The 20830-nt window shown below is 37.7% G+C and overlaps 2 protein-coding genes across 2 annotated transcripts in view; both read right to left on the bottom strand.

Moving 5' to 3' along the window:
* Positions 1–20830, bottom strand: part of MTMR10 (myotubularin related protein 10) — a 536484-nt gene that overhangs the window by 96212 nt on the left and 419442 nt on the right. The gene's annotated exons all lie outside the window — the stretch shown is intronic.
* Positions 1–20830, bottom strand: part of TRPM1 (transient receptor potential cation channel, subfamily M, member 1) — a 151092-nt gene that overhangs the window by 45809 nt on the left and 84453 nt on the right. Inside the window, exons 4-7 of the mRNA XM_010572265.1 lie at positions 6217–6288; positions 3809–3888; positions 2804–2999; positions 1376–1589 (exon numbers count right to left, since the gene is read on the bottom strand). Of these exons, the coding sequence (XP_010570567.1) occupies positions 1376–1589; positions 2804–2999; positions 3809–3888; positions 6217–6288 (562 nt within the window). The remainder of the gene's footprint in view (positions 1–1375; positions 1590–2803; positions 3000–3808; positions 3889–6216; positions 6289–20830) is intronic.

The following is a 20830-nucleotide window of genomic DNA, read 5'->3' as shown; positions in this document are numbered from 1 at the left end:
ATCCTATTGCCTTTTCACATCCTTGTTCTGAATTCAATGAAGTCTTTGAAAGTCTTAGGGATTAGACCTTTGTTGTAAAATGAAAGTCAAAGGAATTAATTCTTATTTTACATAGTTTTCTCAGAAATAACTTGATATAAAGATTTGTTTCATCTAAATAAATATATTGTTATAGAAATATTATAATGAAAGTTTGTATCTGTTTTTTGAAGATTACTCAGAATTGATATTAACATAAATGAAATTAATTAGAAACCAACTGGTCTCAGAATGTAACAATATATAGGGAATCATCAAACCAGCTATTTTTCAACATGTCTCAAATTTTGGACATCATATCAGACACCGTTTTTTTGACAGAATCCAGGAACAGTGCCAAAAACCTCCTGGTGGAGTTACATGGAGTTGCTATACAACTGATGTTTTAGATATGGTCAAAAAGGAAACACAGAAACATAAAACTGTTTCAGGTGGACAGAGGACTGGAGAAAATGCAAACAGGAGATTGCAATGTCTTCAAGTTCACAACTGACTTCAGGTTTGTGTTTCAAGATTGCTAATTTACAGTCATTCATTTAAGAATAAATAACTTACATAATTACAAGACAGCTTGTGCATGTGTGATGGTAGGTGATCCCATGGAGACAGTGACTCAGGGACATGGCATTTAAGGTGGATAATCAATTGATCACTAACTCTCAGAGAGATCACACAGCCTAAAGACTAACTCAGTCCTTGGCTGCATATACAGGGAAGTGTCAAATGGAAGCAGAAAGGCTGTTTTACTTCAGGGATTAAAAGCTTCATCAAGCACTGTCTCAAAAATTGAAGTGTCCAAAATTCAAGAAGGCTGTTAAAAAACGAGAGTTCAAAGCAGAGGTGTGATAATGACTGATGGACTGGAAAACATGCTTAGTGTGAGAGTTTTATGAAACTCAGCCTGTGCAGTTTGACAGAAGTTCTGTGTATGAAAACATGCTCAGGAAATGTACTTTTAGTAACAGAAAGATCTTTGTACAAAAAAACAGAAAGAAGCTAAAGCTAGGCAAATTTGGAGTAGGAGATTTCTTAACTACAAGGATAACCAACCACTGAAAAAAAAGTATTATAACTAGTGGCAGATTTCTTGCTACTGAAACCAAGGATGAAAATTTTTTTCAGGGGAAACACTGAGTAATGCAAATTGATACTGACCCAGGAAAATCTTAGGGGCTGGGCTGGGTAGGAGATTAACACAAATTATTACAATGGTCCTTTTTTGGTCTAGTGGTTAATGACTCATTCATGTAGACTTAAATCTTCTGCCTGTGGGAAAGATTAGTGAATGAACATCACTGAATTCTTAAGTAAACTAAAAGTGCTGGTAATTGCTTACCTGTACTAACACCTCCAGTGAAAATCCAAGCTCCTGTGGTCATGGCAGCCTTTATCAGACCTTTTCCAAACACTTGCTTTAATTTAGGTTGCATTTCGAAGTTCTGGAGGCCTCCATGGACAGAGATTAAGAGTTTGGGCAGTTCCAGTTGCCAGTCTTTCACCATGAGATGCAGCAGAGAATCTGGTTTAGTGTCATATGACACACGGATATACTGCAAAGAGCAATGTGTAATATTATTACTCTATCTGCTTGGTAAATTCTCTATTGACTAAGCCAAGAATGCTTATATTAAGCCCTCCATCTTGAAGAATGAGTTTTAGAATTTTTAAGGAACACATTATTAAATTTCTCTGCTGCTTATGATTAGAAAAAACAGTTTGAAACCTTTCACTTTGCTATTGAAAATCAACCATTCACTTCATCAATTTTAAAAGCGCCACTTTCCTCTCTTCAATGACCGCAGTCAAGTGATCCTAAACTCTTATTACAAATCTGCATTGTTGGAAGCCACCTATTTAAAATGACTGGAAGGTGTTTTGTATTGCTCCTAAGACCTCTGGTTTGACTGCCAATGAGAAGCAATGACCTTCATAAGAAATAGGAGCCTTATGTTACATTTTATCCCATTCACTGTTGATGTACATATTTCTGCCTCCAAAGCAATGATTTGCATTCTTCTCAGTCTAGTTCCACCACTGTGATTTCTTTTCAAACTACTACTCTATCAAAGAGAACCAGGAAATAAACTCATGCTTATTTTTGCTTTAAAAACAAACAAACCACCACTAACAAAACCCACCAACCTCTCCCATACTTTTTGGACAAGTTTTTGCAGTGTGGTTGTCTCGAGTGGCAGTCTCAGCAGAACAGTAAGAAAGCAAATGGGCAAAGAAACAAATCTAGGTTTGGATTTGTTCAGAAGAGAGGCAAAACAGAAAGAGGTTTTTCTCAGAAGCTTGACTTGCTGTTACTTCTACTGCTAAGAAAACTCAACAGTCCATTTTCCAGTTCTGTCAGGTCTCCATCTTTCAGGGAGGCAAGATTAATTTCTATTTTATTAGACTTCAAACCTTAGGAAAAAACCCTGTATCCATGCTGGGTTATTTGGCCCACAAATCTAATACAAACAGATGGAAACTTGGGCATTAATAAATGCAGCTGCCTCCCTAGCTGATATTTACTGATAGTAACTTGGATGAAACTGTTTCATCAAGAGAATACAAGGTGCTTCCTAAGTAGGTATTATTTTCCTCTTGCCTTTTCTCTGTCTTTCTCTTTTTGAGCATCTTGTCCACACCTTTCTGAGACAGCAAAGAGACCTCCTTTGACTTCAATGGATAATGCCCGGAGTGAGCTGGAATCCTGACACATATCTACTAAGCTAACATACCAGACAAATACCTTAGAGTAGCCTGTGCTCCTTACCATGGCCTTATTTGAATGTCCTCCTCCCTGGAATTCAAGATTTCCATAGGCATCAGTTGGGTATGTTTGGGTGTGTTTACTAACAGACCATTTCTCTGGCTGAGCTTCTGGTTGCTTTGTTTCTTCTTCATTTTTATTAGCTGTTATACTTGGAGGAGGTGGAATATGTTGGTTAATGAGCTGACCACAGCAGCACCTGTAAGTTAAAATTTGAAGCGATTTTGATTACAGTATCTTCAATACTGGATGGTGATTTAAAACAAAGCAAAACAAAAAAAACCCCAGAAATTAGATTGTCAACTGACCATGCCTTGCTCTATATGAATCATAAAACACCTCTTCTAGGTCATACCTGTTGTATTTGCATACACACATATGTCAGAATTACCAGCCCACAGATGTTTCTTAACAAGCAAAGATAAAAAATTTCACTTCTGTTATGCACTGGAAAGCTGTTCTAGTCTAAAGGACAGGGAAGGAGGAAGAATGCAGAACAGGAGCAGTAACCATCTGTTTCTTACTCAGAGGTGACAGATAGCATGTGACAAACTGTTACGTTATCCAAACAAGCTGGACCACAATTTACCTAGCCCATGCAGTAGCAATAATATTAATATTAGGACTAAGAATTCCAGTCCCCCTGTATAGTATTGTTATTGGTAGTGTCATACCAACTGTGAAGAATGGTATCACTTGCTTCACAGCACACATTATTGCACCCTTGCTTTCAGAATTCAGTATGAAGTTATGCTCTGGTTTTCAAAGCTAGGAACAAACAACTCGCTGCCTCTCCTACTGCCCAGCCTTATCATCTCTGTATGACATGTCCTATGGCTCTGTACAGATTTGAGTGCAAGCACGTCTTGCACTTTTGTTTCTCTGTCGTCTCCCTTTAAGGGTAGTGAGTAAACTGGGTCTTCGTTTCACATGTCTAAATCCAAATCAAGTCCAGTTTCTTCAGTATTAACTGTTTCTCTTGGCTAAAACAAAAATTTCAGATGTTACCTGCTGATGTCTTTGTTGTTGGCAATTACATATATGCATTCTCTTTTTGAAAAGGTCTTCTCTATCCAAGCCTTTTGACCCTTAAAAGGGAGAAAAAATAAGAAGAAATGTACTGAAATATTTCTGTGTGGCAGACATAGCAACATTTGCCTTCTATATTCAGCTACTGTTCTGAAAAACAAGCACTAAATTCATTAAATCACTTTTAAACACCAGATACATCTAGTCATGAAGCAAGTAGCTGATGTGAATTTTCCACGACTTGGATAAAATTCAAACTTTGAATGTGTGTAAAAAAATCTATGTGCAAAGATGCTGGTCTTGAAGTTACAATGTTTATCTGAAGGTCTACCAAAAAATACAGCTGCTTCTTCATATTTTAGTAAACAGTAAACGGACTCAAAGTAGTACAGAAAACCAGCATAAATTGTGACATAAATAGATTAATAGTATTCACTCCAAATAATACTTCAGTATTGTTCTTTCTATGTAGAAATTGCTTCCCATAAACTTTCCCTGCTTGATTAACAATCTTCTCAAAATCATTTTTTCCTGTTGTCAATCAAGTTCCAGTCATTCCTAAGGCATCTTACTCTTAATGAGATGTGTCTCAGGTGGAAGCATTCCTTAAATTGAAAGAACATTTGACAGAAAAAGTACAAACTCTTCAGGCACGGTGTACCTGTGAAACAGGAGGAGGAAAACAACATTGAAGGCAAAATAAAATTGTGTTGGCCTATTACACTGTGTTTGTGAACCAGAAATTAGACCAAGCTCACAGCCATTTTAAAAACAACGATGTGTAGTCAAGCTAGAACAAAATCATAGATCTGTGCAATGCGGTTAGGAAGTCTGTTGGAGAAGTGTAGTTCAGTTGAGTTTGGGGATGTGTGAGGTACTTTACAATGCTGTTGTCTTCACGTACAATCATTTGTACATGAAGTGTACATGTACACTGAAGGGAGTGAGTTCAGAAATAGCTGCAGGCCAGAGCTTCCAATAGTTTCTTACTTGCAGACCCCAGGCCTTCTCTGTCCCTGCAACCATCAACAAGGCAAAGTATCATCATGACTGCAATAATAAACCAAGATTTAGTGGTGAATTTAAAAAAGTGAACTCAAAAGCAACTTTTTAATTTTAAAAGAATGAAAAATATTAAAAACCACTCATGATTCAATGACACCAATAACTTTGCCTTGCTGATAAAAGCTGCTGCTTCTGAGTTTGAATTAGGGAATTGTGTCTTAATTCATTTTTCAAGCAGCAAGCAAATGTCATATGTTTTGCTTTAGTTTCCTCTGTGGAAGTGAAATTAAATTTTTGCAGAGATAAAAGCTAAAAATGACGCGAGAACTTTCAGGGCGCCCTCAACAAAAACATGGGCCTTTCTGAGAGAAGGAACTAAAAACTTTGCTGATTTCCTGACTTAAGAAAGTCAACTGCAGATTTGTGTCGGATGAATGCTCTGTCAGCCTGTCTGGTAATAGCTTTGAGACTGGACTAGCCCCCTAAGTGCTGCACAGTCTACAGCATAATGAATAGAGGGTGTGGTAGTTCATCTTTTTTTCTCGTGTGAGGCAAGAGCTGTCTCTGAAGTTCCTTTGTTTGTTGACTTGTTAGTTCCTGTCCAGCTTCTTTGTTTCCTCCATTATATCTGAAATAATAGGAGACTACTTGAAGTTCCCTCATTGCAAATAATTGCAAATAACTTGCAAACCCAAGCTTCTACTTCATGAAAAAGCTATCCATAATCTATCTGTCCAGGTATGTAAATGTTTGCCTCTTTCAGGTGCTTGATCCAGAATGCCTTGACAGTTGGTGGTCTGGGGAATCCTGCACTTCTGCTCTCCACTCTAATATACTTACTGATTTGTGAGACAGAACCACCTCATTTCATTTTAAAAGGAGGTGTTCAGGAGCTCACAGCACCACAGAGCAAGCAAGAGTTAAGAACTCATTAGACAAAACTTCATGTAGCTTACAATGTTACTTGCTTCCTGAATGACAAGGCACATATTTCAGGCACTTAGCATAAAGAGCTTGATTATGTAGCAAATATTGAAGGAAGAGAGTATTAAATTTAGTATCTAAAGGTCATGTGACTTGGTCAGCTTTCCTGTCTCAACTCTATACATACCTTCAAATGAACCTAAAAAGCCTTTGTTCCCAAAAATATTTAAAAGGTTCTTTTTATATGCTTTGTGGCAAGGCTTTTACAAGATGATGAGTTTTAGCCATAGTATTATTAGAAACAGAGCTCAGAAAATGTTTTAGTTTTATAGCATCAGAGTCTATTTATTGAGGTGCAACTCTAGAAAAATATAGAAAAAACCCACTCAAGACAGGGATGTCCATGAGGCTCTGCGGTACACGGAGGTGGGTGGTTACATCAAACAAATGCTGTTTACCTGTTCAGAACCAGATTTTGCTAATTCACAGGTATTCAGGCTGTTCAAAATATTCAGAGAGCCAAAAATAGTCTATTTGATTGGAATTACACTAGTTTTTCAAAATTAATCCAAAACCAGTGTCCAAATTCACTGCTCTTTCACATCTGTCCAATGTTTTTACTTGCACTTATAAACACCATACTAGTTTATGACATTTAATGTTATAAAATGAGCTCAACAGGAACCTGTTACAAAGGTTATGTCATTTATCTACTTTTAAATTTTGTATTTTCATTTTAAATTATTTTTAATTAATTTAGGTTGTATTATTATTTGATATATTTTAAACATATTCATTTTTTTCCCCAAATAAAATTTTAGATTTCTGTGTGGTCTCTGATAACTCCTTGACTGAGTGACACAAATGCCCAAATCAATCCCACAGTGCAGGAAACACTTTTAAAAATATAAAAGGTAACAGGTGCTGCACATTTAACTGTTCTGTAGAGAATACTAGAAAATCCAAGCTAGAAATATCAAAAAACTTGGATTTTTAGACTATGTCATTGAGTATTGCTTTACCTTATTCCTCATAGCTTACCAAAGAACAGAGTCTCCTTTGCCATTTTGTGTGCTTCATGTAAAAACAGTTAATTAACCACTAGATTAAGTCACAGACTTAGTATCTGTGTTTGGAAAGAAGCTTTTGCATCTTGGTATCTAAAATGAGCTCAACAATACAGCTGAGCTCTCAGCTGTGCAGTCATTCTTAAAACCCCTCTCATAGAAGGTCTGTTACCTACTGCTACACTGAAAAAACCCCAACTTAAATACTCACACCTAAAAACCCCATTAGAAATAAGTCACTATAGGCACTACAGTTGGCTAATTCATTATGCTCTACTGGCTTATTTTTCTGTGCTAATGAGAGGAAGGCAAAAGCAGGCATTACAGATCAGGGAAATAAAACCTCAGCACATTTGGTCAGCCTTTGAAGTTTCACTGCTTTTGTCTATTTAATCTGCTTAACCAAAGCTTCATTATAATCCAGTGCAAATACTTGAGCAGAAACATTCACTGTCAGAAAACGGGCACTCTACCCATTTATTTGATACAGATTCTGTACGTTTCTCTGGATTGAAATTTATTTGGTTTCTTGAGGAAAAATATAAGCACGTATACTGTCTCTTGTGAGTTTGAAAATGTAAGCGCTTTTAACAGACTTGGAATGGATGAATTGTTAAAGGACTATGACAGATCAACTACAGTTTTCAAACCAACAGAAAGTAGGAGTATTAGGCTGACACAGATAGTTGCTGCCAGCAAGATTACGGCACTAAAAAACACTGCATGTTTTCCATTCACCTCTAAGAAACACAAAAAAAGCAAGATCCCAATTTGTTGATAGTAGTGAAGTTCAAACCTGCTTATTACTGCAAATCCTGAATGTACTAATAAGAATCTAATTTTGAAAAAACACATTTCAGATGTTCAGTGGCATATTTGTTCTCCTTCATGAAAACTGACAACAGGTCTCCTAAATTATTATAAAAATAAAACAAAACAAAACAAACCCACTGCTAATTCTTGGTCTTCAGCCTAGAAATCAATATGTTGCTGAGAAATAGTATTAATCAATACTGGATTTCTATTTATTCCACTTTACAGATTTGTTAGTTCTCTTTAGCACTGAAAGAAGGTATCCTCCTGCAGAACGTCCTCCTGCAGAAAGGAATGGAAATCAGTGTTGTTGGTTTGTGAATCACGAGTTAACAAAATCAGGACCCTAAACAAATAGTCACCTTTGTAATACAGCCATTAATAAACACAAGAACTAGTTCTACAAAGACCAGTTGTCCTTTGACTATCACAAATGAACAACACTATTTGCTGAGAAACATGCATATCTAGGGCTGCAGACATGCAGTAACTGAAGAGATAATTTTCTTTCACCACTACACACACAAGTCCAGTTTGCTTCTAAATTAACATTAAATTTTATGTATTTCACTTCATATATAACCAACCATTCAATGAATGAGTACTGAGCCTGAATTTCAGACTGTACCAAAACAGAGCCTGCAGCTCTGTTTCACTGCAGCTTCATGCAAGAGCAGCAGGTGGGCTCTGGACCAATGCACCTCTGCTGAAAATCCAGGGTGGGAACCAACACAGGAGAGCAAAGCCACTGGAAACATCATGCTACAAACTCTTACACACCATTGTGCCACCAGAAGCTGTGAATTTCAGCTGTCATACACCTCTGCAGGATAGCAGCAGTATTTGGTGTCTGTCATCATAATGATAAAACGACCACCAAAGGAAATGAAAGAATTTGGGGGCTGAAAGGGGAACAGGGATGAGAGTTGTAGCGTTGTTGGAGCACATCTAAAGCCCAAACTCAACCAGACCTAAAGCCAGTGTAGTCAGCCCTCTTCAACTGCCATGATCCCCAAAGAGAGATGCTCCATGGAACAGGGACACGTCTTGGCTGGATGGCTTGGCATGTTTGACTTGGTCACAGGATGGGATGGGGCTTTGGCCTTTTATCTTGCAACTAGAGAGCATCCACCGTAGGACAGCTCTGCGGCACCTGGAGCCCTACTAAAGAGCACACGCTTCCCAGCTGCTGCACTCCAGTGAGGCTTTGCTTGTACCAGGCACAGCTGGTCAGCAGACAAGCGGGCATGCAAACAGCAGTGCTTGGTGCATGGAGCCATGTACAGGGATCAGACGCACCAGACAGTGCCTGGCACACAGATGTAATAGGGGAGTAGGCGGGGGACCAAATGAATGTATGTCATGCATAATACAGGGTTTGAGAAAACTGCTCAGGCTAAATCAAGCACAAAGCCGGCTGGGCAGCAGAGCTCACATCGGTGGAAAAATACAAATTACTTTCACCAACATCTTGTTAAGACGTGGATTGATTATTGTCATTTATGGAAACATTCAGCTGTAACCCTGTTGACAACATCTTACCAACATTTCCAGGTAATTCTCCTTTAGCTTGCAGTATGCTGCAAAAGGTGGTATCACCAGGGAAGTCAAATCTCAACTGTGTTGCTAATTAGGTTGCTCTACAGAATTAAACTGGGATATTTATGCCAGATTTGAGCAAAGAGTTGTTTGCTTTGATGAGACAGTGGGAGAAAGAAGTAATCTGGAGGTGGAGTGAAATTCATACTGTGAGCATCTGCACGGTGTGTGGACAAGTCCATTCACCATGCAAACAAGTCCACGGACTTTTGTAAACACCATGTAGGCAATCACATTCAGTTGTTGTTACTTCAGAGAAAACAAATAGGAACTCTGCCCAATAAACAATTGGGAGAAAAAATGAAAGAAATCATTGTATCAGCAGAATCCCTCTTATCTGGAACTTAAAAACTGCCACTAGAAAGATTTCTGTTTTGTGCTGCCTTTAAATGTAACATCTCAACTACACTATCCATTATTTTTCTTCACTTTGAAGGAACAGTTTTTCCAAGTCCCCAATTAATCAACCTTTCAGGTGATTAGTTGTACCCAGAACAATTGTCCTGCCAATAACAGTGTTCTTGCTCGGAGAAAAATACTCCAAACTATGCGACAAATGTTAATAGCCAATTTTGTAGCCACTCATGAACTGGTAACATTTTACAGAAAAGTTGTTCATTGCTAAGAAATACAGGGCACAAAACCATAATGCTATTTTAAATTTGTGTTATGTCACTGGGGAGCCAGAGCCATGAACAATGTTCCTAACTACAGAACACACTGACAGCCTGTGAATCTAAACTAAATTTCCAAAACCCTAGTTTGCATGAGTTATATAAAAAAAGGTATTTGTACAACTGATAATAGTTTTAGCAATTATTAGAATATGAATTACCAAACAACATCCAACAGAAAAAGGATCTCTTATATTGCTAGTAAGTATAGCATCAAGAAGGGATTTATAACAGCTGTAAGATTCTTCCAAATAAAAGACTGTTTCCTCAAGACAATTCTTATTCTCATCCCACTGTATTTTTCATACGGTTCAATTTGAACCCATGCTCTTGTAGCAACCTTGTCAGGGAACCATTTGCTCTGTGGTTGAGACTAACACACAAGAGACAGGACTGCAGTGTGAGTAAGCAATGTTGTTATTTCAAATTGAGCCTAGAAATCACTCCTGCTGATGATGTGGAAACCAGTAAGTAGTGCTACGCTGCACAGAGAGCTGTAACAAGCTTTCATGCCTTCATTATGCTTTGTGTTCCTGGCCTGCTGGTGAGGCGCACAGCAAACATCCACTGAAACATGAAGAATAATTTTCCCTCCACATTCATTAACTTAGGGACACAGTCTATAAAAGGAAGTAACAAGCTCTCTTTTCAAAGTTAAATCAGTTCTGCTGCATCTCTTAGAGATACACACCTCTTCCCCAGAGGCTGAGAGATGTGAAAAACAGCTATAGCCTCAACACCACAGCAGACCTGGCATGCTCTGATATGGTTGGATACACCCAGCTCCAGCACAAAGTCCATGGAGACACATTAGCAAAGTGTGTTGGATGAGCTCAGACATCCTACTGAGAAGCAGGCACAGCTGCTTGGGCACAGCTCAGCTTTAATGTAACTATACAGCAAATGCAACTAAAATAAAGCAACTAAACAATGATTTAGAGCATACCGTAGGACAGCTTGGCTCAGTGCTTGCCTGTGGAGAACATACCTTGTGTAGTTTTGCAATAGAGAAATTCTTTTTGCATGGAATGCAGAAAGAAACTCACTGACCAGGTTACGCATGACACCTACCATATTTTAAGGGAGCAAAGCCATTCCTGCAACAGCTCAGCCCCATGCCTTACTGTACCAAATTTCAGGAAAGAGATTTTCTAAGAAATGTTATAATGTGTAACATTATACAAATTGTTATACATATTATACATTATAAAATTATACAAATGTATAACAATAATGTATAATATCCATTTGTTACCTATTCCAGTTCTGTTATTAACTTGCCAAATCCTCCTCTTGCATTTAGCCCTTCTGTTCTAGACGCTAGGGAGATGAGGAACACAAATATATATCTGTACTTGGCCTCCTTTCTGAGATCTGTTTTGGATTTTTTTCCCCCAAAAAACCTTCAGCCTGCAAACACAACATATAGCTAGTTTTACTCCAAGACCTTAATGAGTGGCAGTGTTATAGCAAACACAAAGAAAGATGCTAGGATTGGAAATGTTGAGCAACTTTATCTATGGGTAGTGGAGTCATCCCTGCCTACAAGTAACCATTCTCAGGGGGCCCAATATAGCAGAGTGGGTGAGCAGGGAGAGTCAGCAAGCAGCCTCTAAGGTGATGCTAGCCAAAGTAGCCTAGTAATTACTAATCTCTTCTATAAGATAATTTGTTAATAATTCTTATTTGAAGATGTAAGATGACCCTGGTATCTAGCTCTAACAGACCTCAGGAATGATTTTTGTACTGTAACAATTACCTGCCCTGTCTAACATAAAGACTCTTTGCTAGATATGGTTTTAAAGGAAGTCAGGATGCTTCCAGTTTATATGCATGTGGGATATTTCTCTTAAACTACTCTTAACTATGAGCCTTTAATACAGGCTATTCTGACCTGAAATAGAAAAATGCTATTATCATGAAAACCCATGGAATTCAACACCCTCAGCAGCAGATCTTCCTTTGTGAAATTCATCAATATTTAGGAAATCGTAACCAACATAACAAGGTACTTTCCTCATTACAAAACTAAGCCTATGAATAGTTCTCACTAAAACTACCCACATGCTTGACTCTTCTGGTTATTTGTGGTTTAGAAAACTGTGTCAATAGATGTTAATTATGCATGCAAACATAGACTAACCTGCACTTAGTGTTGCAGATGCAATAAACATCGAATTGGACTAGAATATTGCCTCTATCTGAGACAGGTCTGGGTCGTTCCAAGTCCACATTATTAAGAGTGATGACTACTAGAGTAGAAATGATCAAAAATGTGCTGTTTGGAAAAGAGGTTAAAAATATAAGCACTTCTTAGATCAAAGAAGTGCTTATAAGTTACTAGTTCAGGTAACGTCTATAAAACTTCTGACAAGCCAGTTAAACATACTGATTTTTCATACATGATGTAATAGTGTGCTTTGAGACCTTATAATAGTTTTTCTTGAAGAGATAGGGCAAACCATGAATGAAAAACATTTTAAGAGAATGACTATGTGTTGTGTGAGATATTACTTATCTATGAGAGTTTGCTCTAAATGTACAGTTCTAATTAGTACTATGTGAAGTACAGAGCGCTCTGAACATGTAGGCTTGGAGAATTTATTATACTGACATTTTCAAAATATGGTGAAAGAAAGCCACTATTTAAGGCATACTGCTAGACATATTAATAAAACATACTTCAAAATTACTACAAAGTAAAATGTCTGTATTTACAATATAATATAATGTACATGTATCTCAGAAGTCTCTAAAATCTGGAAATGCTGAACAAATATATATTTTGAGAAAAGATAACATAAATATTTACTTCTCTCTTCTGTATTCTGTAAATATGCACTTTTTTGGCAAATATATATGTAATATACTAGTTAGCCAATCTGTCCCTTAAGAAATTAACATTAGTTTGCAGTACATACAGTTTTCCTGAAAGCAAGATTCTCCAGGTAGTATTGTGTTAAATAGTTTGAGCTGTTGAAAATTTGCAACCTTCTGTGGCTAATTTTACACTCAGTAAAGCAATTCTTTTCCAGGCATTAGCTAATATGTAAGCTTTAACAGAATATGCCGCAATCAGCTGCATTTTATACCCTGCTGCTCTCTGTTATTTTCAAAAAGAAAGAATTTGCAGCTAATTTAACTCTTGGGCTGCAGGGTTTGCACAAAATTATTCCTTATAATCTTATAGAAATCATTACGAAAGCACTGCAATTCAAGGGTTAAATTATTTCCTGGAGACACTAAACATGTATGTTTAAAATATTTTATTATATATACCTGAGAATTGCCAACATTCATTAGGCACTTTCTGAAAACTTGAGTACTTCAGGACTGAAATAATTACAAAGGATGAGGGCAATGGGAGATTTCAAATGAGTTTATCTATAAAAACAGTTTTCAGAATACTTGGTCAATCTTCTTTTCAGTACTTACGCATCTAAAACCCTCGAGAGTGTGAGTGAAAAGAATTAATAGGCACGACAGAACCAGGAAACAGTATCTCTAGCGATGTTCCTGTACTTTTTTTTCATGGTGTGCAACACATTGCTCTTCTCTGAAGAGAGAGAAGAATACATGTAGCTACAACAGATCATAATACAATCCAGGAAACACAACATAGGAAATACTCTGCCGGTACTGATATACAGTATCATTTAGAGTTGTCAAATATTAGGTATAACTCATTAACATATTTGGCTTTAAAACGTTACCTGCAGTCTACCATTTGAATTAAAATGATAGTGGGGAAAAATTATTATGAAGGTTTCAGTTTACTAGATTTAATCCATTATCAAAAATGGGGAAAAAAAATTTAAAGCCTGCCTTAGTGGACTCAAAGGAGACTTGAACAGGCCAGAAGCTGTGTTCATGGCTGCCTCGGGCTTGATAGGGGAATACAAGGATATGCACTTTTGGAGCTACTGTTACACTGAGATGTCCCTCCTCAAGACCCCAACTACACTACAGCAGAAGGGGTAGGAATGACGGAAGAGTGGATGGGAGCACCATTCTTAGGAGTTGTGATTTGAAGAGCTAGGGGGTAACAAGGGCCAAAACTGAGCCTCCTTGGCTCCTCAATCATTTGAAAGATTGGTACATGAATACCCAGGGATCACATAAGTTGGATCTTGGTGAGGGAGTTCTCACAGAGACTTCTCATCTCAGACCCTGATATGCTTTATGGCAGAAATGCATTACTGCAAATGACAACAGCAGCACTGTTGATATAAATGTGACAGGGCTGCTGATGTTTGTTATAACTCTTTCACTGGGAAACCCCCTTTACTGGCAACCCTCACTGGGGTAAGGACAACCACCAGAAATTATGCCCTTTCCTGTTCTAAGACTTCCATAATATCTGACCTACCATCGGACCTTGATAAACTCAATTGGAAACAAACACACACAGAAAGAGGCTTGCTTATCAGAAGACTTGTTGCCAAAAGTCAACTCCTGAAAGTATTACTGGCTAATTTTGAAAACTGAAAACAACCGCAAACAAAGCAAAGTCCCAACCTACAAAACACCCCCCCCGAACTCCATCCCCATTTGCTGCAGATGTAGCTCTAAATTAGCATTCAAAACACTGAAATACGTAAGATATGTTTTCACCTAATCTCTCTTTGCCTGCGTTTCTACATCTTATTAGTCATACCAAAGCAATTTTCTAATTTTGAAATGTTTCGAGACACCTTTCTTGAACTTGAAAACTAATTTTGTCTTCTTGCAATTAGTACTTCAGGTTTCATGTCTTTCAAAATAAACGAGAAATCTAGGAAGCAGTCTAATCAGAATACTGTCATTTCAACGGCATTATCTTTCTCCAATCAATCGTAGGTCACCATACAGCTCTTCAGCGCAAATTTCAGTTATGCATATTGATGCTAAAAAAGGTAGCAAAGCAGAAGATGATCAGGAATGAAATGAAAAATCATTTAAAATCATGTCCTACCTGCTTGTCACTGGAAGTGTTTCAGAGTTTGGAAAGATGAATTACACCTAGAATAAATAAATTGCATTTAACTCTGAGCTTCTGTCCCATCTTTCTGTTTATTGTTCAGACTTCTCATTCATTTTACTGTTAGGACTTCCAGTCTCTCTGAAGTTCATGAGAATTCCCAAGGAGATGGGTTTCCACCACTTTAAGAAGAGAATCTCATATGATAAGCATGTGAGCAGCTTCTTTGTTCAAACCAATCTCATGACTCCCTTTGAAGGTAATCCTTTAGAAGTCTCATGACCCATCTCCCTGCCCAGAGGGTATTTTCATCTCATGGTGGAACAAGGCACAACAAATCTACTTTGATAGTGCCCAAATCTCCAATTTGTTAAACCTCCTTTCCTCTCTTCAAACAGTGGATGTAGTTGCTGTAAAAATGCCGGCACTGCAGAAAGGCTAAAGCAGGAGCTGAAACTTTTAATTTGAAGTATCCCCTCCCTTCTGCTAAAATATCAACGTTATTTGCATAATTGAGACAATTGGACATAATCGCCCTTTCAGGGGTCCTCATTAGATGTACAGCTCTACATTCTTTGAAAAGAAGAAAAAAGGAGGTCATACAGCATTAATTATATCTAATCCTTTTTAGAACAATTTGAAGTTGGGCAAAATGCTGTAGTAAAACAGCTAAAGTCATAAATAAGCCATTCATTTTGTAACTTTACATATCACATGCATTTTCATACCCTGTTATTTTTGTCAATTTAATTAATTATTTTGCTGCAAAGGGCTTCTTTTGCATCTTCTCATACTTTAAAACTACCAATAGGAAAGGACAAAGTGTGTTGCAGGTAGTTCTTTTTTCTGCTCTAACTTTAAAATACCTACCTTGTCTTGCTGTGCCAGGTGCCAACATAATGCAATAGATAAAGATGACATCTAGAAACACATCCAAGGATCACGCTATCTAGAGCTAAAGGCAGTCTAAGTCCCTACTTCTGCTGCACTGCACTGTGCAGACAAGTAGCCTGCTAGACTCCAATCTTGTTTCACTGTTCTTGTATCTGATCTCCAATGTACTGAACACATACCCATTTGTGATTGGCAAAGAAATATTTTACAGACATCATTTCAACTTCTGTCCTGCCCTAAATGCCAAAGCATGCAGCTGAAACAGCTTTGTTTTAGAACCAGACCCTGCTCTTCCTAATGAGACAAAGTTCCTGCTGACTTCATGAGAAACAGCAATGGGGTATGGAAGAATTAGACGTGCCTCAGGAAAACTACAATGGCAAACAAATTTTGGACTTCATTTCTGTATGAAGAAATGGTAAATTTTGAAGAAAGCAAGACACTAGTAAGAGAGCACACAGGCAAAGAAAGTAAGCAACTAAGTCCGTTGTGGGGCACAGCACTCCATTAATAATGGAAATACAGAGCATTCCTTCATTTAGGGAATTTTTTACTTGAAGCCTTCATCCAAAATTCACTAAATTTAATAACAGACTTTTTGTCAATGCATTCAACAGACACTGAAACAGGCCATATCACAGGTGTACTCCACAGTTACATAAATTTCTTTTTCTGTGCTTTTAAAATCACGTTGCTAGTTCTGACCTCTGAAATCACATCAAGCTCTAAGTTCCAGTTGTTGCAGAAGCTGTCTGATACCCTGTTCAAGCAAAGGGATTGTCTCAAAGCCACTACCTACCATTCTTGAAAGCTGAGCATAGAAATGGAAGACATACGATAAAGTCAACAGATGCTTCTTTTTCCAGTAAAAAACAGATTTCAGACACAGTGGCCTTTATGGATGCCTCTTCTGTCTGGAACATGGTGTACTCTGTGAGCTAGAAAACATTGACTTATTGGACAAACTGCAAGAAATATTATCAAAGATATGTAAGCCAGAAAATCTATATAAAAAGAAGCGATTTAGGCACTTAACTACCTTCTAAAATGGAACTCAGACATGCAGTGTGGTACGTTTCTTTGGCTAGGTTCCCTATAGCAACATAAATTAAAAAGGAGTTCATTCCTTTTTGCTCGTGAATGAGTTCTCCTTGGTCAGCCATTGTGCAAGGACGCAGGTTGTATCTACAGTACCTGCATTTGGAAGACAGGACACATTTTAAGAATCAATACTGGAAAAATCACACCTGCAGATTTTGTCCTTCCATTTGTTAGCTCAAACTGCAATGACAGAAATGTACACCTGAGAAAGTACAGTATTTTTAAAAATCAAATGCAAGTTTTGCTGACTCGTCCCTTAATGGAAATTTGATAGGCATGCAAGCCTGCCAGCATATCCCTTCTACACCACCATAACTGCTCTGGCACCTCAGTGTAAGTAATGAGACTGATGAAAGATAACCAAGCCACATGCATCTGCCCAAAATGAAAAAAATTGTAGCTGTTTAAGTGTTCAGTTTAAGGTGACTGAGATCAAAGGCCCCCTCTACAAACAGTAAGAACATTTTCCTCACTTGCTATTGCAAACAGAGAACAAGTTTTGAAAATTTTTAAAACGACAAATTTAATATTGGGTCTTTTAAGCAAAGCCAAAGCTTGTCAGGATGCCTACACTCTAATGAGAATGTTCTGAATAGCAGTTCAGATAACACGATATATCATTCTATATATATAAAAATATAATGATAATATAATAATAGTTATATAATATAATAGGAATTAACTAGCATGTTCCTGGTGTGGTGTGGTGCGGGGAACAGTACATTTGCTTGTAAAAGCAAGGGGACTTACACACTGTGTGTGTAAAATAAACCTTAACCAAGTTGGCTAAAAACCTAATAAACGTGCACTTCTGTTGTCAAGGGCAAACAGCCTCCTGTCTGCTGTGCTTACTGTCTGAAATGCCTATGACAAAATTCTGCATGGTAAGAGGAAGAAATCACTGGCATTTAATTCCAAACATATAATTCTGTCAAGTTCAGCCAAAGTGCTCATTCAGAGTTCAAAGGAATAACACACATGAGTGAAAAAAATTACATTCTCAGAGAAAATGCCACTACACAAAAGATAGTTTTCATGGATGCCTGCACTCATACTATGGGAAGGCTCACAGCACTCGGGAGTTTGTTTTGTGACATGGCTTGATATAAATGCACTGTGAAGGAAAGGGATAAAGATATGCATCTCTCTGCTGCCCTCACTGTGACTGTCTCGGAAAAAAATTCCCTTGGTTTCCGATGGTACTCAGTACCCACATGCTTGCAGGGAGTAAGCAAGAATTAAGAACTGATGAATTTGTTTTTATCGATTTAAACAATATCTTCACATATAATATAGAGGCATTAGTCCATGCCAAAAAAAGCTTTATCTACATCCTTCACTGTCAATACATACCCTTATTACTCCCACCACCAGAATAAAATATGCTTGCTTCACTGACAGCAAACAACTTACTTATCTTCAAAAAGTAACAAGTTGTTATGGTTTTATTACAACTGCTGCAAATCTAATACCTGGGTAATCAGTTATATTTATCTATGAATAATTGAAAACTCAGTAAACATAACTTTTTTTCCAGTTTTGTTTGGCATGTCAAGTTTTGGCTGGCATGTTTGATAGCTCACTTACTGGGTGTGGCTAATAGCATTTTCTTAACAAAATAGATAAAAACCATTATACTCTTCTCTGATATGATGCATTTGCTGGTCTCTCCCAAATGTGTCTATAACAATGAAATCAATACAGAGCTAAACAACGTATCATTTCTTTCCAGGTACTTACTGGTCTTGAAACTTCTTCCCTAATAAAAGCAAATGAATTCACCTAGTATGAAGGAAATATTTTCCCCTCGTTTTTTTCTTCTGCACGGTTTATGTAGCATTTCTGTAAGATCTAACAAGCCATGTCATGTAAAGACTAGTGTATTCATATATCAAAAGTAAAATTTATGGAGAGCAAATGTGGGAGCTCAACTTTGAAATGCCAAAATGCAGTGTAAAAAGATGCAATATTTTAGGGTTTTTTCTGCAAAACTATATATAAAGTCGTACATGAGTAGGAAATGAGCTAGACTACATACAAAACACCTAGGGAATATATTGTAGTCTTCCTCACAGTCATTATCAGACCAAATCCAAATCTGAAATGTGCCAGTAAACTATAAATGTGAAAGTTGAAAAGGAGTGAACAATAATTACATTGTGACATAATTAAGAAAATGTTGAAAAAGGGGGTGGTGGAGGAACCACACAAAACAGTACCAAAATCCCTTTGGGACCTGAGTTTCAATATTTGAGAGGAACTGAATGCTACTTACGAGCCAAGCCTGTTATCTTAACTGAGGCAAACTGCAGCTCAAAGAATCCCATATTTTTTTCATAGCTGAATTAAATCTTGAACCAACGACTAGGATTTCACAGAATGCAACACTATTGAACTACTGAAACTTGTGACGAGCATTAAGACAAATGTCACAGATATGGATGTCAGAATAGATGAGAAATGATGCGACAGCAATCTGCCTGTGAGGAAAAATAAGCTAGCTGAGACTCAGTCAGGAACGGACAAAGATGAAAGGCTGGATTGCTCATCACAAGCTTGTTCACATGAAAATGGAATAGGGTTATTTATTCATACCTATCCTAATAATACTGTTTTGTAGCAGCAAAATTCATGACCATTCACTGCAATGCTTTGGTTGACCACAAAAAACTTATGAAGCAGTGTTGCGGAGGATCCACAGGGGACATCACACACAGACCAATGTGATCAAGTGAAGTCCATTTACTACAACTTTTAGCACAGTTATATACCTTATGCGCTTGTGCACGCGCCTTATACAACACTCTAATTGGTACAATACCCCGTTTCACGCGACACTATCTTATCCTCTATTGGCTGTGCAAGCTTCTTCACGAGGTGTCCAGCAGTTACTTATCTCATTCTTTGGCATCCAGGAGATGTTTGTCAGGCTCTTCTTATTTTCCTTTTTCCCAGCGTACAAGGACACAGCGTCCGTGTCTGCTCCAGCACTTTGTAAACTTATGCTTCGTTCCCACCTAACGGCTGGATTGCTCACATGCCCTCACCCAGCCGAGAAATCCTCAACAAAGCAGTAGCACATATGAAAAGACAAAAGCAACCCTTGAATTACAGGTCTCTCAATTATTCAAAAATTTAATAATTTTAAAAAGTGCATGTCCCAACAGATTCTGGTACAACACATATCACCTGATGCCACTATCAAATCTGGAACTAAATGGACTATTTGAAAAACTGGAAACATTGGAAGAGAAAGCGTATCTTAGTGTCTTGGGCTATGTTCACTGTGCAAGACTAAACGGGTGAACTAGATTCAAAGTGTCTCTGGCTCTGGTTATTCTCCTTTTTGCTTGGAGGCAGCAGTGAGCATTTGGTCCAGATAGACACCACCTGAGCACAAGTGAAAGGCTTACATGAAATGATCTGGTAAGCTCACACAAAGCACTGAAGTCAGTAACAAATCCCCCAAGGCAGAACAACATTCTCACGAAAAGCGACTATAATTTTTGCTCAGGAGTAACACTTGATTCTTTTCCCCTTCTAAGCCCAAGGTCTCACTACCAGCGGAACATGCTGGTAAGGTGGCTGTGGTACAGAGATTGTAGGGCTGTCACCTACCCTACTGCATTGTTGGCTAAAACAAAGCACTGACTGTAGCATCTAAAGCTCCAATAAAACCTGAGTTCATAAAGCCAAAAAGAAACCCCAGAGAAGAAACAGTTTGATAAAAAAAATGATCATAAATCCTCTTAATATCAGTGAAGAATTACCCAGGCATTCTGGGTGTTGAACAGCTAATACAAACAACAACTCAAAAGCCTTAAAGTACAATCAATTAACAGTATAACCCATGAACAGAAGTGGTGAGAAACGGCTTAGTTCCCAATCTGATTCCTATAAAGCAAGCTACATTTTATTGAAATGTGATAATCTCTGCACAAAATGGGTTTGGACGTGCAATGGA

Source organism: Haliaeetus leucocephalus, unplaced genomic scaffold (genome assembly GCF_000737465.1).
Source record: "Haliaeetus leucocephalus isolate CR32 unplaced genomic scaffold, Haliaeetus_leucocephalus-4.0 Scaffold339, whole genome shotgun sequence".
NCBI classification, from domain to species: Eukaryota; Metazoa; Chordata; class Aves; order Accipitriformes; family Accipitridae; genus Haliaeetus; species Haliaeetus leucocephalus.
The sequence above is the reverse complement of the archived record's forward strand: the minus strand, read 5'-3'. Positions and strand labels throughout refer to the sequence as shown.